Raw genomic sequence first — 27459 nt, 5'->3', positions numbered from 1 at the left:
AAAGGGGGGACTGTAGTGAACTTAATCTGGGGTCAAGACTAAGCCTAAGGTCAAAACCCTTGACCTTAAGAACCTTGTGGGACAGAAACTGTCATTTCATTGATTTGAATCCAGAGATACAGGTTCACCCATCCTGAGACTCTCTTTCTTGATAATCAAGTGAAAGAACACTCACTTTTATATTATCATTACTATTTTACAGATGTTGATAATCAAAGTGTCTTAGTTCAAACCATTTTAGATGTTGCAGTGAACTAATCAATTTTATTAACTGTGTAATGATTTTTAATTCTCATGCAAGTGTGCGTTCCAGGGTCAGGAGTCGAAGCAGACATGCGTTGGAACAACTGTCTTGTTTATATCCTCTCAGACGTCAACAGGGGGGTTTTGGCACCTGTTTCTGAAACTCGCCAAAACAAAACTCTCTCTGTCTGTGAGAACATTTCTGATCTGTTCCATAACAATTCTTGCTGCATTCTAACCTTTTACGTCACAAAACACACCCCGTCTGGTCGGTTCTGGCCAATGGGAATACTCCCAGATGAACTGGGAAAAGAGCTCTTTAAAATGTCGGTACTTCCTGGTCTAACCAGTTCTGTGAGGGTTCTACTCGGTTCGGTTGAGTTCAGTTCTGTTCAGTTCTGTGCGGAGAAGCCCAGTTCTGGGAGCCGGGAAGATCCTGACATGACAACAGAGCTCTTCCGAGTTTCATGGGATTATAACATTTTCCACTGAGGTGAGCTGTGATGGACAGAATCTCGCCGCTACTCCGGACGAGTAACAGCATCCTACGGAGACGCTGAATGGGTGCGTTAAACGGAATCTCACCTGAGACATCTCCAGGTAAAAGAGTCGATTTCACCACCTAAGTGTACTGTAAGGAAAAGCTGAAGAAAGCCCGGAGAGTGCCGTTCTGTCAACACTCCCTCAAACACCATCTTACTCCCTCTAAACTTCTTTCCCATCTTTAAACTCTTCTATCAAGTAGATATTCTTCCAGATATTTTAGAAATGTCTGTGTAAAGTGCTCATCCACATCCGTGTGGGTAAAAGATCATAATTGTACAGTTTTCATAAATGTCTGTGGTGACGCAACGGAAAAATCATGGCCGTATGATTTTCCTGATTGATTGCTTATGTTGTTATTTTCATAATTTGCCAAATTAATGTAAATGTTTGATGTTAAACTTTGATTCTGTAAATAAATGACCACATTCATTTTGATGGGTCAAATATAAATGACGTCTCACGTTTGCATTTCATTAAATTCAATGCACGTTTTATTCAGTTCAGAAAAATGAAGAATCCGTGTTAATTGATGAATATATCTGAGCATCTGTTCATCTACAAGGGGGAGCTGAAGCTCCCATCCCTTCCAATTCTAATGACTGGGCAGGAATCCTCTCACCTGGGAACACCTCAATTGGTGTTTTGGCCTGTGAACGGGCTTCAAAGACATTCACAGCACAATTTTTTTATCTCACTGATGGATTTCTCTTTGAAATTAGCCATCATCTGCACTGACATTCTTATGTCAGGGTGGAGATTTTTGCTGAAAACGAACTTTAACGCTTCCTCCTCCTCCATGCCGGTTTCGTTCCTGTAACCAAAATAAGCCTGCAAAATTCTGGAATAATATGCCCTTGGGTGCTCATTCTTACCTTGCATGACCTTGTCGGCAGCTGGATATCCGCCAGGTCCCGCGCAAGTGATATACTCTTTCATAAGAGCAGCACATAACAGGCAGTAATCTTTTCGTGTGGCATCAGGTTGAAGCTCTATGAAGGAAAACACCGTCCTGGCTGAAGTGAGCCTGATCAAACCTACTTTATCCTCAACTGTAGTGTTGGGATAGCTTCTTAATTGGAAGTCAAGGTCGTTCAGATAGGCCTTAGTTTCGGTTGAAACCAACGGCCCCTCAAAGCGTTGGACATACTTCGCGATTTTATGCAAATCCGCTATCGAGAGCGGAGGCTGAGTGATTGGTGTTGTTGGAACAAAATAATCACATGGAAGTGATTCACCAGACTCACGTGGAGGTGGCAGAAGGGGATTATGTGTAGGAGGTACAGCAAAATCCTTCTGAGGTGGTGGTGGGTGACCTGGACTCTGACCCAGTTCGTCTTTGAGTTCCAGACACCCTTGCCCCTTGTCAGAAGATTTATTTGTTGTTGTGGCAAGTTTTGCCTCACAGGCTTTTAAGCGTTCACGTGATGTATAACACTCACTTTGTAAACGCATGCCTTGTTGGACTAACGCCGCTTTTTCCAATTTGCACTCGTCCAGAGATTTTGATGTGAGCTGCAACCGTTGTTGCAGAGCATCATTGTCTGAACACAGTGCTTCGTACATAATCCCTCCTTCATGTAGCTTCTCCTAATATGAGTCTGCTTGTGATAACAGCTGAGCTTGTGAGAGCTCTTCTTCACGTTTCAATTTCTCCTCCCAGGTCTCTTTATTAAATTGAAACTGTGTCATGAGTTTTAGATACTCCTCTGTCTCGCTGTTCAACCTTATTCCAAGGTTTTCTGCCCTGTTGGCCTCAATATAAAATTTAGCCTTCAGCAAGAGTGCTATTTTAGCTATTTGTTCATAGCTTGACTTTTTTATGGCTGTGGAAGTCACACTTTCTGCAACTTCCTTCAGCTTGTCCAATAACTGTTGAGTTCATGCTGTCCACCTGTTCACCATATGGATGTAAGGATTCTGTTAGCAGTGTTAACGCTCTCTCTAACCAGTCCTTTTTATCACATGGATCAACATCAGCTTCTGTTAAATCTGCCATGGTTATCCACTGTTCAGCAACCTATCTGGTTAAACAGTTGCAATCTTAGAGCTTTTAACAGGTAAACTATTCTATTTAAGTGAGTAGCGAGATTCACACACTGTTTAGCTCTGTGGTTCCATCAACAGTACTGTTATAAGCCAACTTTTCAATAAATGGGCCCCTGTTCAGACCTTACCCCATAAATATTGTAAGTAAATGCCTCCTGCTGGCAGTTACTTAATATGCTTATTTTTAACAGGTACAAGAACCAGGCTATTTCAGTGTACTCCAATGCACTTAAAATTAATAAACCTGCAATTTTTCTAAAAAGTCTGACAGCAACTTGTAGTTTTAAACGCTCTCAAGCAGTTTAATTTACCAGAATTTGCTATTTAACAGTACCCATAAACCAGGCTCTGATTAACAGAAGAAAAAAATAAATAAATGAAAGGCGAGTGCACAGCTTTCTTTCTGGAAAACTGTTATACTCCTTTTTAACAGCAGGTGGCGGTGTAAGCTTACTTTTACCGGTAGGAGTCGCTAACGACTTCCTGTGAACCGTCCTGTTGACATCCGGTTGTTAGCCGTTAGGTACATGTAGCAAACGGTCGAACGTGGTTCAAATCAGCATTTATGGATGGATTTAAAGCTTAAACGTTGCGTCGCTTAACAAGCACTCCTTTTCTGCATGTACTCATGAGTTTAGGACCAAGTGTCAGGGCTTTATTCAGCTTTTTTAAACACAAAGGAGGACTCTGTTAAAACGAGCTTCATTTCCGGGGTCACGTGCCGCTTTCTGAACACCAAAAGCATGAAAATATGTCTGTCTAAGGTCAAAACTCGGACTTTCATGTGCCAACATGAAGTGTTATGTAGTGTTCTGAGCTGCCAACTAAAGGGACGCCAGATATTTGGAAAATATCTGGCGTCTGTACTCATCCCTTAAGTTGGCAGCTCAGAACATCACATACAGAACACCATGGACTTTGTGGACAAGGTGAGGGATGTCATCATGGAGACTGATGAAACAATGGTCTCTTTTGATGTCACATCACTCTTTACATGCATTCCTGTTGATGATGCAGTAGAGGTGGTCAGTTTAAAATTAAAATCAGACACTACTCTGAGCAGCAGGACCACACTTTCCACAGAACAACTGTGTCAACTCTTGAAACTTTGCCTGCAGTCAACCTACTTCACATATGGGGAGCAATATTATAGGCAGAAACATGGATGTGCTATGGGGTCTCCAGTTTCTCCTATTGTTGCCAACCTGTACATGGAGGAGGTAGAAAAGAGAGCGTTGACGTCCTTTTCAGGGACACCACCAAGTCATTGGTTCAGGTATGTTGACGACACCTGGGTTAAAATTAAATCTCAGGAAGTCCAACATTTTACTGACCACATCAACTCTGTGGATAAATACATCAAGTTCACACGAGAAGATGTAAAAAATGGCAGGTTGGCTTTCTTGGACTGTGAGGTCTCAGTCTCTGATAGAGGACATTTGCAAACTGAGGTGTACCGCAAATCCACCCACACAGACCAGTATTTGCAGTTTGACTCCCATCACCCTTTGGAGCACAAGTTAGGAGTCATCAGGACTCTGTATCACAGAGCAGACAGCGTCCCCACTCGCTCAGGAGCCAGGCAGAAGGAGAAATCCTACACAAGACAGGCTCTAGAGCAATGTGGATATCCTAACTGGGCCTTCCTGAAAGCAGAGAAGAAACCCAAACAGGACTCCAGTCAGCCTTCAGGTGAAAAGGAGGAACCCAGACCCAGACCAGTGGTCATTCCATATGTTGAGGGAGTATCAGAGAAACTGAGACGTTTATTTTCTAAACATAACATCCCAGTGGCTTTTAAACCCCAAAATACATTACGGCAAAGACTGGTTCATCCCAAACATCCAGTCCCCTGGCACAAACAGAGCAATGTTGTGTATGCTGTTCAGTGTCAGGAGGGCTGTGATCAGTCTTACATCGGGGAAACAAAACAGCCACTGGCCAAAAGGATGGCCCAGCACAGAAGATCAACATCATGAGGCCAGGAATCTGCGGTCTACACTCATCTCCAGGCCAGCGGTCACTCTTTCAGGGATGAAGATTTTCACATCCTGGACAGAGAGGAACGATGGTTTGAGAGAGGAGTAAAGGAGGCCATCATTGTGAAAAGAAATCGCCCATCGTTAAACAGGGGTGGAGGCCTCCGGGTTCAACTGTCCCCCTCTTACAATGCTGTGATTGCTAGTATCACTCAGCCCTCTGTGAATAGTAAACAGCCATCAGTGTGCCAATGATCCATTGTTAGGCTGATGGTCCTTCTTGAGCATGTGATCAGCTGGTTTTGGTTGTCAGCAGCAAAACTGGTTGATCCACTCTGAGACGGAGCTATTTAAGAGACTGAGCTGAATACAGCTCCTCTGACTGAGGAAGTCTCTCGCATGAGAGACGAAACGTTTCTACATTTTTTTGTTGATTTGCTTTGTTTTTGTTTGTTTTTTTGAATGTCCAGAGGACCAGATTTAACTTTTTTAGATTTTTCTACCTGGATTATTGAGCATGCATCAGGAGAAATGTTTCTACATATTTTTTTTTTTTTTTTTTACGTCCAGAGGACCAGACTTAACTTTTTTAGATTTAAATATAAATGTTTTTGTAGAATGTGGTTCATAAGATTTAATTCAGTTCAGTTTATTTATACAGCGACAAGTCACAACTGAAGTCGTCTCATGGCACTGAACAGAAATATTCATATATAAAAATAATAATTTAATATTACTTATCTGAGGAGCAGACTGTTTTGAGTAACTCATCGCAGAACTCTCATTAGTAGGACTTGGATTCTGGACACGCCTCCAGAATCGGTCCTAAAGTGCAGGTGCAAATCCAGGCTGAGCTGAGCCAGGCTGAGCAGAGTTGGGGCTGATTAGGGGCAGTGCAAAAGGGGCATTAGATGAATGTTTATTTTAGGGATACAGGATATTGGATTTTTGCCCAATATCCAATATGCTGATATGTTAAAACTTATTTGTCCGATACCAATATAGATATTTTCCCCCCCCTAGACCTACTTACTTTCTCCATAGGCTTCTCTGCTGTGGAATTAAAATACTACATTATTCTGTATGGTCTTTGTCAATTTGGCCTGCTACCAAATGCAGATGCCAAAAAGGGGTCTGAAAATGATGTAACACTTCAACTTGGATTATATTTAATGTCAAATTTATTCATGACATTTTCTCTAACACAATGACAACACTCGGAACAGTGCAAATTTGTACATTTTCATAAATCTAAACTCAAGCTGTTCACAAGTAACAAGTGAAAAGTGTATAAGTAATAGTGCTTTAATAGCTATACTTGACAGGAATGGTGGTTCTTGAGATGATTCTTTAGGTTTGAAATGTTTTAGGATTTTGTTTTCATTCCTCGCGTCACTGACGCTGAGCAGTCATTGCAAATAACAGTTCTGATATCAGTTTCCGACACTTTAAAAAGTTCCACACTGCCGACATTTTCACTTTTTCCTCTCCCGCCAGGGAGATCAGATCAGGTAGGCGTGCATGACATCATAACATTGTACTGGCTCTGCAGGCATCCTTGTCACTGGGTTGTCATACAAAAACAGTGCCTTATATAGTATATATATTCAGCTGGTGATGGAATTGGACATCAGCCATTATAAAAGGCGCTGTTTATACATAAACAGCGCCTTTTATATCGCTGAGTTATTTTTGATGGAATGGCCAAAGTCCGATACTTAACTTTATCGCCAATATTGGCCAATATGATACTATGCCGATAATATATTGCATTCCTAGTTTATTTATGTCTGAACGTTGCTCCTGCAGCTGACCAGAGCCTCCCGGTGCTCCTCACTCTCACTAACTGAGATCGTGTGTGATTCACACGTGTTACAGTTGTCATAAATAATGTATTTAACGGCACTTGGAAACATTTCAGACTTGTGCCAGAGATTGGTTTACTGTTGAAAAAGAGATTTTTAATGCTGTTGAAAAATACATTTTTAATGCTGTTGACTTTCTTCCTCGTTTAATAAAGAAGGTCAAGCTGTTCGTCAGGAATGTTTGTGTTTTTGTTTTTTAAAGGCAAGAAGTGCAGAAATCCCTGAGCTGAGGACGGAAACCCTCATGCGCTTGAGCAGCAGCAGTACAGCCAGTATGAAGGTCAAGAATGTCAAGAAGTAAATATACACACACATATCTCTGATTGTGTTAGCATCTTGTTAACCATCACATTCTGGCCTCTGTTTCCTGTCCAGATGTATTTTGTTCACTGAGTCTCCTGCTGTGCTCTCCTCTACCTTTCTGTCCCTTGTTTCCTGTACTCCTAAACATAACGATGTGTTAGCATGGGCAGACAGAGTGCTAAACAAATTGTGTTTTTGTGTTGCAGACTTTCCTTCACGAAGGGTCACTTCCCAAAACTGGCTGAGTGCGCCCACTTCCACTATGAGAACGTGGATTTTGGTACAGTTCAGGTACGGTCCTGAACCCTTTACAGTAACGTTGTGTTTAATGACATGTACCCAGAGAGAAGAAAACTTTTAGTAGGTGGCCAATTTAAATGATTCTAATGGATGTCAGTCATGGTCTTTAGGGACTTGAAGCATTTCAGTGAACAGGCCTTTCTTGGGGACCTGTTTCATTTTGACTGGCAACATATTCTCCTAACTGATGATGTGAACACCGCTTGGAACTACTTTCAAAACAAAAACAAGAACTTGTTTTTGTATTGAACGCTTTTTGAATATGTTCAGAACAGTTTTATCCACTTTGTAAATAAACATGCCCCTTTTCGTAGGGCTGGGTACCTTTCTAAAAAAATCGGTATTGGTACCGGTGTCGGTACCTTCACTTCGGTGTCGGTTCCTGCACGGGTTTTTTTCTGTACCAGTTTTGTAATTACTATTAATTCTAACAAGAATAAAATTATGTTACACATTACAGTACAAATTGTGAGTTTTATTTTTTAACTTTGTTTTTTTTAATTCCAAGCAGTTGTCTTACATTAAAAATAAACAAATAATTTCCAGTTCAAAAGAACAGTTGAAAATAAGTGACACGTCAGTGTCTAATGCTCACTGCTACACACTGAGGACATTTTCACTTAACAGTTTTTCTTCAGAAACATCAACATGTCTGCTTTCTCTGGACACAAACAAGCCCACTCCTGGCTGATGGTGTCTCCAGCAGTAGGAAGTGTTCACTCTGAGGCTGTAGATGATGATTGTTGCAAACACAGATACCTGGTTGTCAAGTTTGATAGCACTGACATATTGTCCCTCACATTCCACCAGCAGGTCACTGGATTCACTGAGGTTAAGGTTGATGGCAGACATCTGCACCTCTGTGTCTCTTCCTGAATCTTCTCTGTGGTTCTCTGGGGTTTAGGGCTCTTATCATCTGCCTAATTGGCATTAGAACATAAAACATCAACAATAACATGGTTGTATTATTATTGCTCAAAAAACATTATCTAGACTGAGAGATAAAAGTTTAACTATCAACAACATCCTTTATAGCTTAACTTACCTCCATCATTGTGCCTCCACTCTATTTAAAAGCAGCAAACTTTTAACAACAAAGTTTGTGATTGTCCAGTGGCCCCCACCTTGCTTTTCTTTTGTCTGTCTCTGTCCTCACATCTGGGTCAGAGGCTCCTGTGATTCGAACATTAACATAAACAGTGAGCATTAGTTGAACTGTTTAAGCAGCTGACTGGATGGATGAGCACATTTTTACAAGCTAAGCTTCATTTGTTACTGTCAATCTTTAGTTAGCTTCTGAGTTTAACTAGCTATGTAGATAAAATAGATTTACACACTAATATCTTAAAGTTAGCGTTACATGGATTCTAGTTTAATTCACAGCAATGTACGTGTTAAGCTGCAGTAACGTTAACAAACGTATTAAAAAAACATTCAATACAAAACGTAAACTCACCAGCTGAAACAGAGACACAGCTCCCTCCTCGGGAGTTCTTTGATGAAGATGAGTCTGGCCGTGGAGATGTTGATTGAGTCCGTTTAACACACACAGACTGACTAACGCTGAGAGGAGGGGGGAGGCTGCTGTCCGTCTGTCTTCTTGCATAAAAACATGGAGCAACTTTCTGCTCGTGTGTTGTCGAAGCTGTTGCACACGTGAACCCCGTCTGTGGGCGTCACCAGCACCATAGACATACATTATACATAGATTAGGTACAGCAGCTCTATACAGCTCTGGGTGTAAACACGTAGTCTGTTTGTCATACGTCTGGTGTTTTACCTGCCTGCGTGCTGAAACCACGTGACACGTTACAGCCAATACCGAAACTTGACACCGAAAAAAGAGTGACATTTCAATCCATGCACCGACCGGTGCAGTTCGGTAGGTGCCATTTAAGAACCTCGGTTCGGTACTCAGCCCTACCTTTTCACCAGTTCAGAATAAAAGGACGAGACAGCCCCTGGTTTACTCCTGAGCTAGCTGACCTTCTACACACAGGGGAGATCAGTCTTGGGCACCAGCAAGTTATTCTGGCTCAGAAACTGACTGGTTGCGTTTTAGACAGCTGCGGAATGAATGTACAACTTCCATAAAAGCCACAAAATGCAAATATTTCCTATCTCAGACCTCCAAATATCTAAATGACCCTAAAAGATTCTGGAAAATCATGAAATCTCTCTTTGGCAGCTCTCATACATCTGACCTCCCATCACAACTTCTTGTTAACTCTGTTCCTGTGTCTAATAAACACAAGATCCTGAACTTTTTCAACAAACATTTTGTTGATTCTAGTTCTTTATTTGCCACAGTTACTAATGGAAAACCAGTTACTTCTCCTTTAAGCTAATCATCTACAAATAAATCCCTCCTACAAGTCAATCTTCAGTAAACCACACTTTTTCATTTTCACCGTTTTTTTTTAGTGAGGTTAACAAATTGTTAAAAGGTCTGGACCCTAGAAAATCTACAGGGCCTGATGACCTTCCTTGTTATTTCCTAAGGCTGGCCCCACACACATCATCACAGAACTTGTGTCTTACATCTTTAATCTGTCCATAAGCCAAAACACCATTCCAAACTCTTGGAAAACAGCTTTTGTTCTACCTTTACTGAAGGAATGAGACCCCACTATACTGAACAACTATCAACCAATCTCAACTCTGTATTCAAGGTTCAAGGTTCTTTATTGTCATTTGCATCAAGTGTAGTACATGATGTGGAACAAAATTGTGTACTCAACGTCCCAGTTACACCCAAAAATAACAAAAATATAAAGTGTAAAAAGAAACTGTATACAAGGATCTAAGATATACGCTAAATGAACGCTACATGGTACTCTTAAAATATCTAAGATATATGCTGAACACTAATACCTAATAATTATTGCTAAGGTTTAAGAATAACTGATAAATTCTAAAGTCAAGAAGTACTGTATTTGGATTCTTTTAACAACTTACCTCTCCATCAATCTGGTTTCAGGAAATGACACAGCACAATGACTGCTTCGTTGAAGGTTTTTAATGACATTGTTGAAGCACTGGATGCTAAGGATTTTTGTGCTGCACTTTTCTTAGACCTGTCTAAAGCTTTTGACACTGAATCATAACATCTTGTGTCATAAGCTCTAAGAAATTGGTTTCTCAGCTCACACCATTGGTTAGTTCACTAACTATCTCTCAGGTCAGAGGCAATGTGTTCATCATAATGGTACTTCCTCCAGTTATTTAACAGTTAACAATGGTGTACCACAAGGCTCAGTCTTAGGACCCACCCTCTTTACAATCTACATAAGTTATGTTGGTCATTTCATCCCTGATACATTTTTACATTTCTATGCTGATGACACAGTTGTTCATTGTTGAGTTAGAACAGTTACTAAGGTTTTCCAGTTTTTACAGTCTGCATTCGACATCGTCCAGTCAGATTTGTTCTGTCTCAAACTTGTTCTAAATGCTGATAAAGCCAAAGGGATGTTGCTTTCAAACAGGAAGTCGGTACCAGCAGTCCTTCCTTCTATTTTATCTTAAAATGGTGTCCGTATTGAGTTTGTTGATTCTTATAAATACCTGGGTATCTTGGTTAATTCACCTCTCTTTTAAGCCTCATGTTGAAAACTTTGTAAAGTAACTGAAAGTTAAATTGGGTTTCTTTTTCAGAAATAAATCCTGTCTAACGCTGAACACTAGGAAACACCTTGTAACTGCGACTTTCCTTCCCTCCATTGACTATGGTGACTTTATTTATACGAATGCTCCTACAAGCACTCTGCAGATGCTGAATGCTGTTTATCACAGTGCACTAAGATTCATAAGTGGCTGTAATTATCATACCCACCATTTTACCCTGTATTCACTTGTCATCATTAACTTGGCACAGACTCTCTCACTGGTACATTTTCATCTCTAAATCACTTCTTGGTCTGCTGCCTTCATACATCTCCTCCAACATGTCACTGCATGAGTGCAGCTACAGCATGCACTCTCAGGACATTATTACCTGCAGTTTAGGGCTGCAACAACGAATCGATAAAAATCGATTATTTAGAGTGTTGGCAAAGAATTTCATAATCGATTTGTTGTGTCGCGTGATTAAGCGTCTTTCACTGCGCTGCGGAGCCGTTTCGTTCACCTGCAGTTCATTGGCAATGTTGACTGACTGAATAAAGTTTGAAAAAAATACTAACTCTGCAGCGCGAGTTGAATAGAGCGAGGGAGAGGCGGAAGCAGACAAGAGGTGGTGTTTTCAAACAAAATTAGGTAAATTTTACAAATGACAGACACAGCGAAAACGGTTCGACCCAAGTCCTGCAAGGTGTGGGAGCACTTGAAGCTTCACAAAGATAAAAACTGCATAACATGCAGCTTTGAAAAAGTGATGACATGACACGGGAGAACCACGCTGATGAACTTAAACATGTCGGAGTCACGAGGAGGATGAAGGAGCTGAACAGCAGATACATGTCTCACTCCCAACTCGTCATGTGTTGGCAGGTGAGTTTCTACAATATCTGACATTTGTTCTGTTTTCGAGTGAGAAAATGTAATCTCAATCTCTCTGGTAGCTGAAGCTGCTTCTTATTTGTTAGCTGATTAATGACAGTGATAGAGATCGTGTGTTACTTTTTATTTAATTTAATTGGCACAAGCAGTATTTAAATATGTTTTATAAATACATTTAACATAAAGATAATAATTTAATGATTAAGCTTCAACTTTTAATTTTCTGGCCAAGTCTGAAGACACTGCCTGTATGGCAGGATGAATTGCATTTAAACAGGAATTAAAATAATTTATTGCATCTACTCAAATGTGTGTAATTAAGTATTTTATATGTTTGTGTGCGTGCGTGTGCGCGCACACACGTGTGTGTTTGTGTATGTTTAATTGCTCTTTGAGCTACTTTTGCCTTAACCCAGCACTGTAAGTGAAACAAGGCATTTATTGAGTTGCTGTAAATTATGCTATAATACATATAAACTCTCTCATTCCAGAAAACGTTGGTTACGTACTGTAACTCCAGATTCTATGAGTATAGGCGCAGCCCTTTAAGGCTATCACTAGTGCGCAAAGGGGATAAACCCACTAGCGATAGCCTTAAAGGATGAAGCTTATACGAAATAGAACAACAAACAGTGACAGCCTTCATGATGGGACAGACATCATGCACACCACAGCAAGTAGCTGTCTTGACTGAAAGCATCTTTAACATGATCATCACTGACATGAGGCCTCTGTCGATGGTTGAAGATGAAGGCTTCACTACAATGATCCACACTTTTAATCCAGGTTACACTCTTCCCTGAAGGTCACATTTTACAAAGTAGCTTCATATTGTGCAGGTATAAAGCATACATTTGTATATATTTTTGTGTACATTTATTTTTTTTATTGAAGCTATTTGACAAACATTTTTTATCATTCAATATTTTACTGACAGAATAGTCAAGTAGCAATCTGTTTTTTGTGCGAATTGCTGTGTCAGTCAAATGTTCAATGTTGGAATCCTTTATTCCTTTATGGAAATTAAAACATTAGGGTCCCCCCCCCCCCCCATTCATCGATTAATCGAAAAATAATCAGCCGATTAATTGATTTTTTTAATAATTGTTAGTTGCAGCCCTACTGCAGAGTTCCCTCAGTGAGGACTCAACTAGGCAAAAAGGCCTTCTCCTACTCTGCTCCTGTTTCCTGGAATATCTTGCAAAAAGATCTGAAACTCTCGGCCTTGACCTCTCTAAGTGGCTTCAAACATCTGTTAAGTTCGTGGGGAAAAAAAATGCAGACATGTTTTTAGTTTTCTACACCGCCTTATAATCTAGCTGTTTTTGTTTATTTATGTTTTATGTTATTTCTTTTATTTACTTTTCATTTTTATGTGTTTTACATGATTGTCTATTGTTGTCTGTATCTCATCTGTGTTCTTTGTTAAAATCAGGTTTCTCTTGTAAATGAGTCATCGTGACTCAGTGAGACTAACCTGTAGAAATAAAGGTTGAATAAATTAGGAACCAGTGAACTTACGTTTTGTCTGGTTTGTTTGACCTCCATGTTGTTGGGAAGCTGTGGATGAAAGGGAACAGATGCTGGATGTCCTTGTCTCTGAGCTTGAAGGTGTCTCAAAGGGCTTCTTGCTTGAATAATAAATTGAACATCTACACACAGAAGTAGTCTTGAACCTCCCCTTTTTGCCTTCAGGAGAATCTTTAAAAATGAACTCTTCAGCTTTCAAAAACGTTTTGCTGAGATTAGTTGTAATCCTGACATTGACATGAAAACAGAAATAATGCTAATACAATTATCCAGTACTTTTCCTCTCTTTGGGCACAACTCTGTTGTCTCAGAGTGAAAGTGTTTTTTGATTATTATTATTTTTTTTCCCAATAAATGAAAGGATCAGATCTGTTCCCTGTTCCAAGGTGTCAGCCTGTAAAAACACCAGCAGGGGACAGCATTCACTTGGATTTGCTGCTGTTGTAAAGATGATGCTACAACTTCCATACTGTTTTGTTATTGTTGTTGTTGTTGTTGTTGTTGTTGTTGTTGTTGTTGTTGTTGTTGTTGATGATTATGATAATCTCACTCAAGGTATCCTGCTTAATCAGTTTGTGCTCTGACTGCACATGAACAGCTCGGCACATCTGAGTAGTGTGTATTCTGAAGATGGGTTCTTCTTTGCTTTATCAGAAGATTTTCAGCCATTTGATTTCTGTGTTCCTCTGTCTAAAGGCACACATATTATTAGCAAGAACATTTTCTGTTATAGTTGGTTTACCAAGGATAATGCAGTGAAACATAGGCATATACTGGGTAGTACAGCTAATGTTCTGCACAAAGATTAAAAAACAATTTGACAGATAAAAAAAATAAAAAAAATAAAACATATTCATCCTAAAAAAGTAAGTTTCTTTCAGCTGCTCCCTTCTTCAGGGGTTGCCACAGCGAGCAAACTCACATGAAAGATCTGGCATTTATTGTATGCTGGATGCCCTTCCTGACGCAACCTGGGCTCGAACCCACAACCTCAGGATTAACGTCCATTACACTGACCACCGAGCTGCTGCAGCCCTTAAAACATATGCGTCCTCAACTAAAACAAATTAAACAACATAAAACTCTGATGTATAAAACCTATATTAAAATCCTAAAGAACAGAAAAACACAATACTATCACACAATCCAGAAAATCCTACTTAAATAAAAGCTGAAATATTAAAAGTGGGCATTTAGTTTGTACCCAGTTATTAACTTAAGAGAAAGAAATTGTAAAATTCAATTCAGTTTATTTCTGTAGCTCCAAGTCACAACAGAAGTCATCTCAGGGCACTGAACAGAAACATTCACATACATCATAAAATACAATCAGTAAAAGTTCTCTCTGAGGAAGCAGCAGATTGTGTTGAATCTTCACTTCATCACAGTCTCCCATCCTGAGCAAGCACAAAGGAGACAGTGGAAAGAAAAAAACTCCCTTTTAAGAAGAAGAAACCGCCAGCAGAACCAGGCTCAGGACAAGCGGCCATCCGCTATAAAGTTTATTTCATTTGGAACATTGTTCCTGAAAAGACTTTCTCTTGTTAAAAAATGCTGACTGTGGTTCTGCAGTGAAATGGTTGATGGTTATTGATGTCGACCAGTGACTCTGCTGCTGATTTATGGATCAATTAAGATTTATTTTAAAAAACAAAGATCAATAAAAAAATTAAACTTAATAAATTATATTTTAAAAATAGCTGACAATAATTCCAACAAAAGCGCCCCCCCCCCCCCCCCCAAGTTTTAAGAGCTCAGTTATAAAACAAACCTATGTTGACCTTTTTAAGTTGTCTAGTCTCACCTGACTTGTTACACTCTAATTCCACCTGACTCAGTTCTACATGGTCTCAGTAGTTTTTCCGTATCACTAAATGTTGCCTCAATGCAAGCGGGTCATCAAAATAGAGCTGCCTGAAATCCGTGCGTCAGTAAAGGAGAAATAAAGTTTCAAAACAGTCACTGTTCTCTGCCACAGGTTCCAAAACTGCTATGGTTGAGTATGGTACCTAGGCCTGTTGCAATCAACTATAAATCAATTAATCGCATGATAAATGAAAATTATCAACCTCATTTTCATTTATCGGCTTTATCGTTTCATCGTGTCTCTCTTTCTACTGAAAACTCTGGATGACAAAGGCTCAACTCCGGTGCTCTTCACTGACCCCTCCCTTTCTTTTTTCTCTTTAAGATCCGTTTTAACCATCCAAAATCATGTTTTTGGCTCGTTAAAAGCAGCTAAGCTGAGAAGCTAAGCTAACAGGCCGACCTCAGGACCTGTCGAAGCTCTAAAGTTCATGGTTGAAATCTGTGCCTTCGTCTAAAATGTTGTTTTTCTCTGCAAAAAGAAGCTGAGGACTTGTTTACAGATTTTTATTAAATTAAAAGCTTTGTGTGACAAATGCTATGCTAAAGAGCTCAAACCACACCGAGCGTCCGCCATTTTGAGAACCAGAAAATGGAAGGAGAGACAGCCCATGTCAAGTCAAGGGGCCTCCCTCCCATTTTCTTAAAGGGATGCGCTGCTCGCTCCCTCACTATCCATCCTTCGGATTCAAACCTTCAGCACGATCTGGCTCGCTTGGAACCTCAACTGAGGAGATCCTAAGAACAGAGCTGAAAGTGAGTGGGACCACCCAGTGAAAAGACTAAACCCCTGCCGGGCCAACCCGAGAACGGCTGAGTAGACGGCCGAGTAGAGTCCATATAAAGGGCCATATGTTTAGTTACGGTAGGTGCAGCTTGAGGCAGAACTGTGAGACAGCATGAACTGTAGAAAGATCATAGTCTGCGTGTGGTGGAGATGCTTGGTGTGGGAGGTTTGAAGCAGTTCGCAGAAAGTGTTGTTTTTGATCCCTTTATGTAATGATTCAATTTAGGTTGCTGATCTAGTGACACTCCCAGGTGTTTGTATTCTGTCGCTGTACTACCGTATTTTAAGCCGTACATGTCGCACCGCCGTATAAGTCGCATCAGTCCAAATATGTCTAATAAAGTGGAAAAATCCATAAATACGTTGCTTCGCCGTATACGTCACATCTATTATGCGTCACTGCTAATGCATCACTTTTGTTACGCGTCACTGCTGACAACCCGGAAATGTGGGCCGAACCCGTAAATGTGGGCCAGCGTTGTGCCAAAAATCGATTGGCTGCCAGATGGCGGCCACGGGAGCATGCACGGGAGAACTTTAACAAGAATTTAACAAGATTAACACTTAAAAAATTTATTTGTTTGCTTGAAATTATAGCAAAGGTGTGTCTCAGTTTAACTTTCCTTAATAAATTCACTTTGACTGTCAAATCAGCTGCATTTTCAAAAGCCGATACGCAGAAACAGGAATGCGCAAAGGGCAACTCGCTGTGCATTTCTTCAAAATTTTACGATAACCACCTAAAAACAATTATTTTTTCCTCGACTTTATAGCAAAGGTTTGGATCAGTTGAACTTTTACTTAATACATGCACTTTGTCGGTACAATCAGCTTCATTTCAAAAATATTCACTGCCTCAAGTGCTCCAGGAGCGCAATCTGAGGGAGAAAATCAGGAATGGGACGGCACAACGAAATGAAGCTGATTTAACAGTTGCTCCAAGCAAGCTGGACGAAGGTGGCAGGCTATGGCAAGCCGAGTGTGTCATTAATAGCCACTTTTACCTATTACATGATACAACAGCATGCCATACTACTCAAGTCCCATCTAGAGGCCGAAAATGGTAGTGTTCAATATTTTCAGTCGGAATGAATGAAAACAGTCATATCTCAGCCAAAAATTGGTTTGTAAATATGGAGAAAAAAAACAAGTCTCTTTGGCATAGAAGTCACATGGCATGCAAATTATGCAAAAAACTGTGACTTATAGGGTGAAAAATATTATGCATGCTACTTAAATAATTGGTTAGGTTTTTATTTATTCATGTATTTTTAAATATACTGTTTTTAAGGTTCATGAATAGATGATTTTGAAGGAGTCACTGTTGGACATGAGTATTACATGTAGACAGAACAGCCTTTTTTGGTGTTTCAGCTGCTGTGTACATGACTGCATCGTCTGCGTAGAGTTGACATGTTGCAGCTCATAAGATGAACCAAAAGAAGTCCGTTTGGACAAAAGCATCCTGTGGTTGACCATATCAAATGTTGTTTTTACTTTAATCAACTGGCAATTCATAGTTTTGGCCTCTAAATTATTTTGACAGAAGGAGTTTGGCTTCGGTTTTCCAAAGATTTGTTCTTCAAAGCTGCTTACTGAGACCCCTTTTGTACTGCTGCGGTTGAGTGTTTAGAGCAGTCGCCCTCTAATGCAAGAGTTAGGGGTTAAATTCCACCAGCAGTCACATGCTGAAGTGTCCCTGGGCAAGACGCTGAACCCCTCATTGCCTCCGATGTGTGTCCCATCGGTTTATGGGTGTATGAATGTGATCTAAAGCATTGATTACATGGCTGGGCGATATGAACCAAAATTAATATCTCGATATTTTAAGAAAAATGTTGATATATGATATATATATATATATATATATATATATATATATATATATATATATATATTATTATTATTATTATTATTTTTTTTTCTTTCCATAAAGTAATAACAAAAATATTGTTTCTGAGTTAAAGCTTTGTCCCAGTTGTCACACAGGCACATTTATTAACAGCTAAGTGTACAAAATAAATGTCTAAAAAATAAACTATTTACATATATTAAAGTTTGTTTTTAGACCTTTTTTTTAACATATATTAAATAATAATCCTACCCAGCTGCACCGCCTTCACTATGTTGAAATGAGTTGAAAAGGAGGCGTCATAGATGCAGAGCAGGACAAAGAAGCAGAAGAGGAGAATAAAGTTCAAACAGTCTCTTCCATCGATCATGATGAGCAATGTGAGATCGCTGGGAAACAAGTTGGATGAACTTCAAGCCCTAACAAGGACCCATCCAGAGCATCGGGAATGCAGTGTTATGTGTCACTGAGACATGGCTGCAGGATCATATCCCCGACTCCAACGTTTCTCTGCCAGGCTTTCTGACCATACGAGCAGATAGAGATTTAAAGAGGAGTGGCAAAAGCAAAGGAGGTGGGTTGGCAGTGCTTGTGAACAATAGATGGTGTAATCCTGGACACGTTACTGTGAAGTGTTGTCTCTGCAGTCCAGATATTGAACTGTTAGCAGTAAGTTGTCATCCATATTATTTGCCAAGAGAGTTCAGCAGTGTTATTTTGGCAACTGTTTACATTCCACCCAATGATGTTGCCAAGACTGTGTGTAATGTCATCAGCTTCGAGGTTGCTAAGCTACAGACACAACACCCTAGTGCGTTTGTTGCAATGTCTGGCGATTTTAATCATGTCTCACTCTGCTACACTTACGACAATCCAACAGTTTGTCAGATGCTCTACCAAAGAAAACAAAACGCTGGACTTGTTTTATGCAAATGTCAAGGATTCATACATCTCTAAAGCAAGACCCCCTCTTGGCAAATCAGATCACAATCTTGTGTTTCTCTGCTAAAAATATAAACCCCTTGTTCAGAGACAACCTGTAATAAAGAGAACGGTGAAAAAATGCTCACGGAAGCTGAAGAAGCCCTGCGGGGTTGTTTTGAGGCTACAGACTGGGATGCACTGTATCAGCCACATAGAGAGGAGATCAATGCCATGACTGAGTGTGTAACTGACTATATAAACTTCTGTGTCAAACAACATCATCCCCACCAGAACAGTGAGATGCTTCCCCAATAACAAACCCTGGATCACCACTGACCTGAAGGAACAGCTAAACCAGAAAAAAAGAACCTTCAGGGAGGGAGACAGGGAATTATTGAGGGGTACACAGAAGCAACTAAAAATCAAGATAAAGAAACGTTGGTTACGTACTGTAACCCCAGATTCTATGAGTATAGGCGTAGCCCTTTAAGGCTGTCGCTGATGGGTTTATCCCGTTATGCAAAGCATCACGCTGAAAAAAATAAGTCCACACCCACCTGCTGTGTGGGCCCCACCCTATCAGGTTTATACAACGTCGACCCCCAAAGTAGCAGACCAAGGAAGCAAGGACACGAGGCAGGTAAAAAGGTAAGTGATATTTATTTACAGGTGAAGATAAAAACTCGAACAGCTGTAAGGGAAGGGGAGAGATGGTGAATATATATCCTCTTGGTGGATGATGATGATGATTGATAAATCAAGAATTGATCCTTACTTGTTATTGTTTCAGGAGATGGTTGAGGAGGAGCAGAGAGTGGGATCCTGGGTGTGAGGAGGAATCCAGAGGAGAGTAGCAGGTTGACCCAGACAGAGTGGTGGATGTTGTTGCTGGAGACGAGACATCAAAGGTCCACAGGAAGGAGTTCCAGTGGAGGGAGAAGTCCTAGGGAGGACCAGAATGAACCAGGCCGTGGAAGGTCCGATTGTCAGAAGATGTCCCAGCACTGGAGAGGAGGCTGGCAGCTGCTTAAGTAGGTGAGTAGCAGTACTCCTCAGATTGGTGGCAGGTGTGACGAGTTGGGTGATTAGCTGTGGAGGGAAAGTGACAAACAGACACAAACAGACAGAGGGAAACCAGGAATCCCACAGTGCCCCCCCCTCAAGGATCGCCTCTCGGCGATCTAAGCCGCTTTTCAGGGTGAGCCTTGAAAAAGGAGGTGATAAGGCCTGCGTCCAGGATGCGAGACCTAGGGACCCAGGAGCGATCTTCAGGACCATACCCCTCCCAATCTACCAGATATTGGACGCCCCGACCCCTGCGTCTCACGTCCAGGAGACGTCTGACGGTGAACGCAGGCGCGTTATCAATCATCCGGGGGGGAGGAGGGGCTCTAGAGGGAGGCTGAAGAGGACTGGAAACAATGGGTTTGACTTGGGACACGTGGAAGGTCGGGTGTATCCTCATGGATGGAGGGAGTTGAAGCCGCACCGCCGACCTGTTCAGCACTCTCACAACAGGGAAAGGACCTATAAACCTGGGAGAGAGTTTCTTGGGGAAGTCCTTCAATGAGATGTCCCGAGTCGAAAGCCAAACCTTCTGACCGACCTCATATCTGGGGGCCTCGGAGCGGTGTCTGTCCGCGAAACGTTTGTTCTGCTCAGAGGACCTGGCCAGAGCCGCCCTAGTCTGTCGCCAGACCCGACGACAGCGCTTGAGGTGAAGGTGTATCGAGGGAACGCCCACGTCGGCCTCCTGAGAAGGGAAGAGAGGAGGGGAAAATCCCAAAGCCACCTCAAATGGAGATCGTCCAGTGGCCGCCGAGGTCTGCGAGTTGTGGGCGTATTCGATCCACGGGAGATGCTGGCTCCAGGATGATGGGTTGGAACCGATCACACACCTCAAGACAGCCTCCAGATCCTGGTTACATCTCTCCGTCTGGCCATTGGATTGGGGGTGGTATCCCGAGGTGAGACTGACCGTAGCCCCCAAAGCTTCACAGAACCCCTTCCAGACTTGGGAGATGAACTGAGGGCCCCGATCAGACACAATGTCCAATGGAATGCCATGGAGGCGGAAGACATGCTCCGTGACAATCTGTGAGGTCTCGAGAGCAGAGGGGAGTTTGGGGAGAGGAATGAAATGAGCAGATTTGGAAAAACGATCAACTATGGTGCAGACGACAGTGTTACCATTGGAGACGGGGAGGCCAGTGACGAAATCCAAGGCGACGTGGGACCAAGGACGAGTGGGAATGGAGAGAGGAAGAAGAAGGCCAGCAGGGGGTTGATTGTTGTTCTTGTTTTGGGCGCAGGTAGGGCAGGAAGAGACGAACTCCTTAACGTCCTTCTGCATGTTTGGCCACCAGAAGGAAGCTTTTGTCAGGTGGAGCATGCGTCGTATACCGGGGTGACAAGAGAAACGAGCAGTGTGGAGCCACTCCAGAACCTTGCCCACCATGGAGGAGGGAACGAACAGCCGTCCAGGGGGACCCGAACCAGGATCAGGTTCGGTAGTTTGGGCCTCCAGGATGTCCTTCTCGATGGGCCAAGTTACAGCTCCCACCTTGCAATAGGACGGGAGGATGTCTTCGGGAGTTCCGGAATCCTCGGCTGACGAGAATTGTCGAGAGAGGGCGTCCGGCTTGACGTTCCGAGATCCTGGGATATAGGTTATGGAGAACTGAAAACGGGAAAAGAACAAGGACCACCTGGCCTGTCGGGCATTGAGCCTCTTCGCCCCTTGAAGGTAGGCCAGGTTTTTGTGATCCGTCCAAATAATGAAGGGGAGTTCTGATCCCTCCAACCAGTGCCTCCATTCCTCTAAGGCTAACTTGATGGCCAACAACTCACGATCACCCACGTCGTAGTTGGCTTCGGCGGACGAGAGGCGACGGGAGAAGAAGGCACACGGGTGAAGTTTCCCATCGTCGGACGATCTCTGCGAGAGGACTGCCCCAACCCCAGTGTCAGATGCGTCGACCTCTACGATGAATTGTTTTGAGGTATCTGGATGGGATAAGATAGGAGCAGTGGAGAAGAGATGTTTAAGCGTGGAAAAAGCAAGTTCAGCCTTATCGGTCCATGAAAATTTTAAGCGGGTTGAGGTTAGTTGTGTGAGGGGAATGGCAATTTTGCTGTAGTTCTTTATGAAGCGTCTGTAAAAGTTGGCAAACCCCAAGAATCTCTGTAACTGTTTCCGATTAGTAGGTGTCGGCCAATCCACCACCGCTTGTGTCTTATCTGGGTCAGACCTCACTTGTCCCCTCTCAAAAATAAATCCCAAAAAAGTGACTGAAGTCTGGTGGAACTCACATTTCTCAGCTTTCACAAACAGTTGATTTTCCAGTAATCTTTGAAGAACTGCTTTAACGTGTTGGTTGTGTTGTGCCTCGTCTTTAGAATAGATTAATATATCATCTAGGTAGACGAACACGAAGACTTGGAGAAAATCACGTAGGACGTCGTTGACAAGGGCCTGAAAAACTGCTGGAGCGTTGGTCAAGCCAAAAGGCATGACCAGATATTCAAAATGTCCAAGGGGTGTCTTGAAAGCAGTTTTCCACTCGTCCCCCTTACGAATACGGACTAGGTGATAGGCATTACGGAGGTCTAGTTTTGTGAATATTGTAGCACCTTGTAATTGTTCGTAAACGGAGTCGATGAGAGGTAGAGGATATTTATTCTTGATAGTGATTTGATTCAGGCCCCGATAGTCTATACATGGACGAAGGGTTTTGTCCTTCTTTGTGACAAAAAAGAACCCAGCTCCAAGTGGAGACGTGGATGGGCGAATAATGCCAGATTTAAGAGAGTCTTCGATATAATCCTTCATGGAGGCTCTCTCAGGACCAGATATGTTAAACAATCTACTAGCGGGTAGCGGAGCTCCAGCCAGTAAATCGATCGCACAATCATAGTGTCTGTGACGTGGCAAAGATAAGGCTAGTTGTTTACTGAAAACCGGTGCTAAAGAATGGTAGAGGATAGGGATTTTGGATAAATCAATCTCCTCTTTCTTCACTGGAAGAGGAGAACTGGGAGAAATGGCGGAACGGAGGCATTTTAATGAACATTCCTCACCCCATTTTTCAATCCTGTTTTCAGCCCAGTTAATGTGGGGGTTGTGAATCCTTAACCAAGGGTATCCCAATATGAGTTGTGATGTGGGAGAATCAAACACAAAGAACTCACCCATTTCTCTGTGATTTCCTGAGACCACAAAATTTATTTTTACTGTCTTAGATGAAATAGACGAGATGTTTTGTCCAGTAATAGCGGTGACGGATATGGGTGGATCCAACCCTGTTGTGGGAATCTGTAATTCCTCCACGAGGTCCCTGCTGATAAGGCTCTGTTCAGCGCCCGAGTCGACTAGTGCCTGCACAGGGTGATTTTCAGAGGTTAGACAGAGAATAACAGGTAGGGTAAAGTTCTTAGGAGAAAAAGAAGTATTGCCCACCAGTATCTCCTTACTTACTGGCAGGCGTTGGCTTTTACCCGTAACCTGCATGTCTTAATTGTGTGACCTTGTCCTCCACAGTACATACATGCCTTCGCCTCATGACGTCGCTGTCGCTCTTCCTGAGAGAGTCGGGTCTTTCCGACCTGCATCGGCTCCTCTTCGGAAACCAGCTCGGGAGTAGAGAAGGCGGGGCTTCTGGAAGCGAGAGGCTCACGGGAGTTGAAGTCCGCTTCGAGCAAGTTCTCCCGAACACGGTTATCGATGCGAATAGCTAGAGAAATAACGTCGTTTAAGAGGGAAGGGATCTCACCAGTAATCATTTTGTCCTTAATCTGGCGGTCAAGGGCCCTTATGAACGCACTGCAGAGCGCCCTTTCATCCCATCCGGACTCTTCGGCGAGGATGCGGAAGTGGATTGAGAATTTCGCCACCGTCTCTTTCCCTTGACGTAAGGAGAATAATTTCTGGGCAGCTTCCTCCTGTTGGAGAGGGTGATCGAACACCTGGAGAAAGTCTTTTAAGAAAGTGGAATATGTCAAGTTTTCGACGGAGCGTCGGCGGAGGTAGGCTTGCGCCCATTGTAGTGCCTCGCTCTTCAGAGCGCTAACAATGTAAGTAATGCGTGAAAAATCTGAGTCGTAGGTAACTGGGGCTCTTTTAAATGCAAGTTCGCACTGAAGAATAAAGCCCCCACACTTTCGTGTATTACCTTCAAAAAACTCGGAAGGTCGAACGTCTGGTTCTCTAGGGGAAACTCCAACAGGTTTAGCCAATGGTTCGGGGGAGTGAAGCTGCGACGTCCTCCCCTTCTGTAGTGAAGCCACCATGCTCCCCAATTCCAGAAGGTTGTCTTGGGTGGTTTGCTGTTGAGTAATAATCTGCTGTAATGTTAGAGCAAGATTGTCAAAGTTTCCTTGTGGCCCTAACTGAGCCCTTACTTCCTCAGTCTTGCCTGGGGGGTCCATTGGCTGGGACATACTATCAGGTTTATACAACGTCGACCCCCAAAGTAGCAGACCAAGGAAGCAAGGACACGAGGCAGGTAAAAAGGTAAGTGATATTTATTTACAGGTGAAGATAAAAACTCGAACAGCTGTAAGGGAAGGGGAGAGATGGTGAATATATATCCTCTTGGTGGATGATGATGATGATTGATAAATCAAGAATTGATCCTTACTTGTTATTGTTTCAGGAGATGGTTGAGGAGGAGCAGAGAGTGGGATCCTGGGTGTGAGGAGGAATCCAGAGGAGAGTAGCAGGTTGACCCAGACAGAGTGGTGGATGTTGTTGCTGGAGACGAGACATCAAAGGTCCACAGGAAGGAGTTCCAGTGGAGGGAGAAGTCCTAGGGAGGACCAGAATGAACCAGGCCGTGGAAGGTCCGATTGTCAGAAGATGTCCCAGCACTGGAGAGGAGGCTGGCAGCTGCTTAAGTAGGTGAGTAGCAGTACTCCTCAAATTGGTGGCAGGTGTGACGAGTTGGGTGATTAGCTGTGGAGGGAAAGTGACAAACAGACACAAACAGACAGAGGGAAACCAGGAATCCCACACACCCGATCTGTATAAGTTACGTTAAGAGCGGGAAATCGGCTCCCAAATAGCTTTATTTTTTCTTCAGCCATTCAGGAGCCAGTGAGGCCCGATGTTTAAAGGGCTACGCCTATACTCATAGAATCTGGGGTTACAGTACATAACCAATGTTCTATTTCGTATAGGCTTCGCCCTTTAAGGCTGTCGCTGATGGGTTAAGGGCGAAGCGGATGTTGTCCTCGCCTCACTGGGTCCATTCGAACACTGTATGAGACAGAAGCTTGCCCACAAAAACGTCTTGTCACTCAGAGTCAGAGTCAGAGTCAGAGTTTCTTTATTGTCATTCGCACCTCATGTGGTACATGTGGTGGAGCGAAATTATGTACACGGGGTCCCAGTTACATCCAACAATAAAAATGTCTAAGAAAAACAGTAATAACATCTAAGATATGAACTAAGAAAGACATCAACTAAATATACACTAAGCACTCATAACATAAAACATTGAACATCAGCACAAACATGAACATGAGTCTGTGAGCAGATGTGCACGCATGAACACATCAACATTGAAACAGATCAGCAGCAACATGAAACAGATCAGCAGCAACATGATATGGTTTTTCACAGTGATTATTCTAGTTAGAGATTCATGAGTCTAACAGCCTCAGGGTAGAAGCTGTTCCTCAGTCTAGTGGTTCTACACTTAATGCTCCTTAACCTCCTTCCTGAGGGGAGTGGGGCAAAAAGTGTGTGTGCTGGGTGGGTGGGGTCCTTCATGATGCAGGTGGCCCTCTTCCTGCATCTGGAGGTGTAGATGTCTGTGATGGTGGGGAGACTGATTCCAACAGATTTCTGTGCAGCCTTCACCACTCTCTGCAAAGCTTTTCTTTCTGCAGCTGTGCAGCCTCCATGCCACACATTGATGCTCGAGCACAGGATGCTCTCCACTGCACACCTGTAGAAGGAGGTGAGGACTGAGCTTCCCAGACCAGCTCGCCTCAGCCGTCTGAGGAAGTAGAGTCTCTGATGAGCTTTCTTGATCAGGCTGGTGGTGTTGTTGCTCCAGCTGAGGTTGTCATTCATGTGTACACCCAAGTACTTGTAGCTGGAGACCACTTCCACCGCAGATCCTCTTATGTTCAGGGGGGTGTAGATGTTTTTGTTCCTTCTGAAGTCCACAATCATCTCCTTTGTCTTCTTCACATTGATGTGAAGGTTATTCTCTCTGCACCAGCTCTCCAGGTGTTCCACCTCTTGCCTGTAGCTGGACTCATCATTGTTTGTGATGCATCCCACCACCGCTGTATCATCTGCAAACTTTACAATGTGACAGCCTGGATGGGTAGCTGCACAATCATACGTGAGCAGAGTAAACAGGAGGGGGCTCAACACACATCCCTGAGGAGAGCCAGTGCTGAGGGTTATGGTGGAGGAGGAGAGGTTGTGGATCCTCACTAACTGTGGTCTGTTTGTTAAAAAGTCTAGTACCCAGTTGCAAATGGAGGGGCTTAGTCCTAGTGTGGATAGTTTGTCCATCAGGGTTTGGGGGATCATGGTGTTGAAGGCGGATGTGAAGTCCACAAAGAGCATACGGACGTAAGAGTTTTTCTGCTCCAGGTGGTTGAGTGCAGTGTGGACCACAGAGGAGATTGCATCCTCTGTTGATCGGTTCTCACGGTATGCGTACTGATGAGGGTCCTCGTTGATGTTGATGGTTGTTTTGATGTGAGTCATGACCAGTTTTTCGAAGCATTTAGCGACTATCGGGGTGAGGGCCACTGGCCGATAGTCATTCAGACCAGTCACTGTAGAGCTTTTTGGGACTGGGATGATGGTGGCAGTCTTCAGGCAGGTGGGAACTGTCTCCAGGGTAAGTGAGGTGTTAAAGATGTCTGCCAGCACCTCACAGAGCTGATCAGCACATTCCTTCAACACTTTTCCGGGGATGTTGTCTGGGCCAGTTGCTTTGTGCGGATTAATCCTCCTGAAGGTACTCCTTACTTCTGCTGAGGTCACGCTGAGATGCTCTTCATCCGGTGGTGAGGTGAGTCTGGTGCTGGGTGGTCTGTTCGGGTCTTCAAAGCGTGCATAGAACTTGTTGAGGGCATCAGGCAGAGATGGGTCTTTGGGGCATTGTTCACTCCTTCCTTTATAATCTGTTATGCACTTAATGCCCCTCCACATGCTCCGAGGGTCTTGTGAGATGAATTGACCCTCGATCCTCTTTGCATATGTGGCCTTGGCCCTCTTAATACCAGCAACCAGCTCTTTTCTTGTCCTACTCAGCTCCTCTGAGTTTCCAGACCTGAAGGCAGTGTTCCTGGCTTCCAGCAGGGTACGCACCTCTGCATTCAGCCAAGGTTTTCTGTTTGGGTAGCTTTTAACATTTCTGATAGTGGAGACGGTGTCAGTACATGTACTAATGTAACCCAGAACTGAGGATGTGTATTGGTCAAGATCAAGCGAACCTCCATTTTCAGCAGCTTCTCTGAAAACCTGCCAGTCTGTTCGATCAAAACAATCTCTCAGTATGGGGCCACTGTCCTGGATCCAACATTTAACTTTCTTTTGTACCGGTCTGGAGCGTCTCAGCGGGGGCATGTAAGCAGGAGCCAGGAAGATTGAGATGTGGTCTGACAGTCCTAGGTGGGGGCGGGGTTCGGCTTTGTATGCATCTTTTACGTTCGTGTAAACACGGTCCAGCGTGCGGTCTCCACGTGTCG

General features: G+C 42.9%; 1 protein-coding gene across 1 annotated transcript in view; it reads left to right on the top strand.

Moving 5' to 3' along the window:
* Positions 1-27459, top strand: part of arhgap32b (Rho GTPase activating protein 32b) — a 468773-nt gene that overhangs the window by 124327 nt on the left and 316987 nt on the right. The window contains exons 3-4 of the mRNA XM_037687644.1: positions 6882-6976; positions 7189-7273. Of these exons, the coding sequence (XP_037543572.1) occupies positions 6882-6976; positions 7189-7273 (180 nt within the window). The remainder of the gene's footprint in view (positions 1-6881; positions 6977-7188; positions 7274-27459) is intronic.

This window comes from Nematolebias whitei, chromosome 14, assembly GCF_014905685.2.
Source record: "Nematolebias whitei isolate Nwh7 chromosome 14, NemWhi1, whole genome shotgun sequence".
NCBI classification, from domain to species: Eukaryota; Metazoa; Chordata; class Actinopteri; order Cyprinodontiformes; family Rivulidae; genus Nematolebias; species Nematolebias whitei.
Note: the sequence above shows the minus strand (reverse complement) of the source record. Positions and strands in the feature narration are given on the sequence as shown.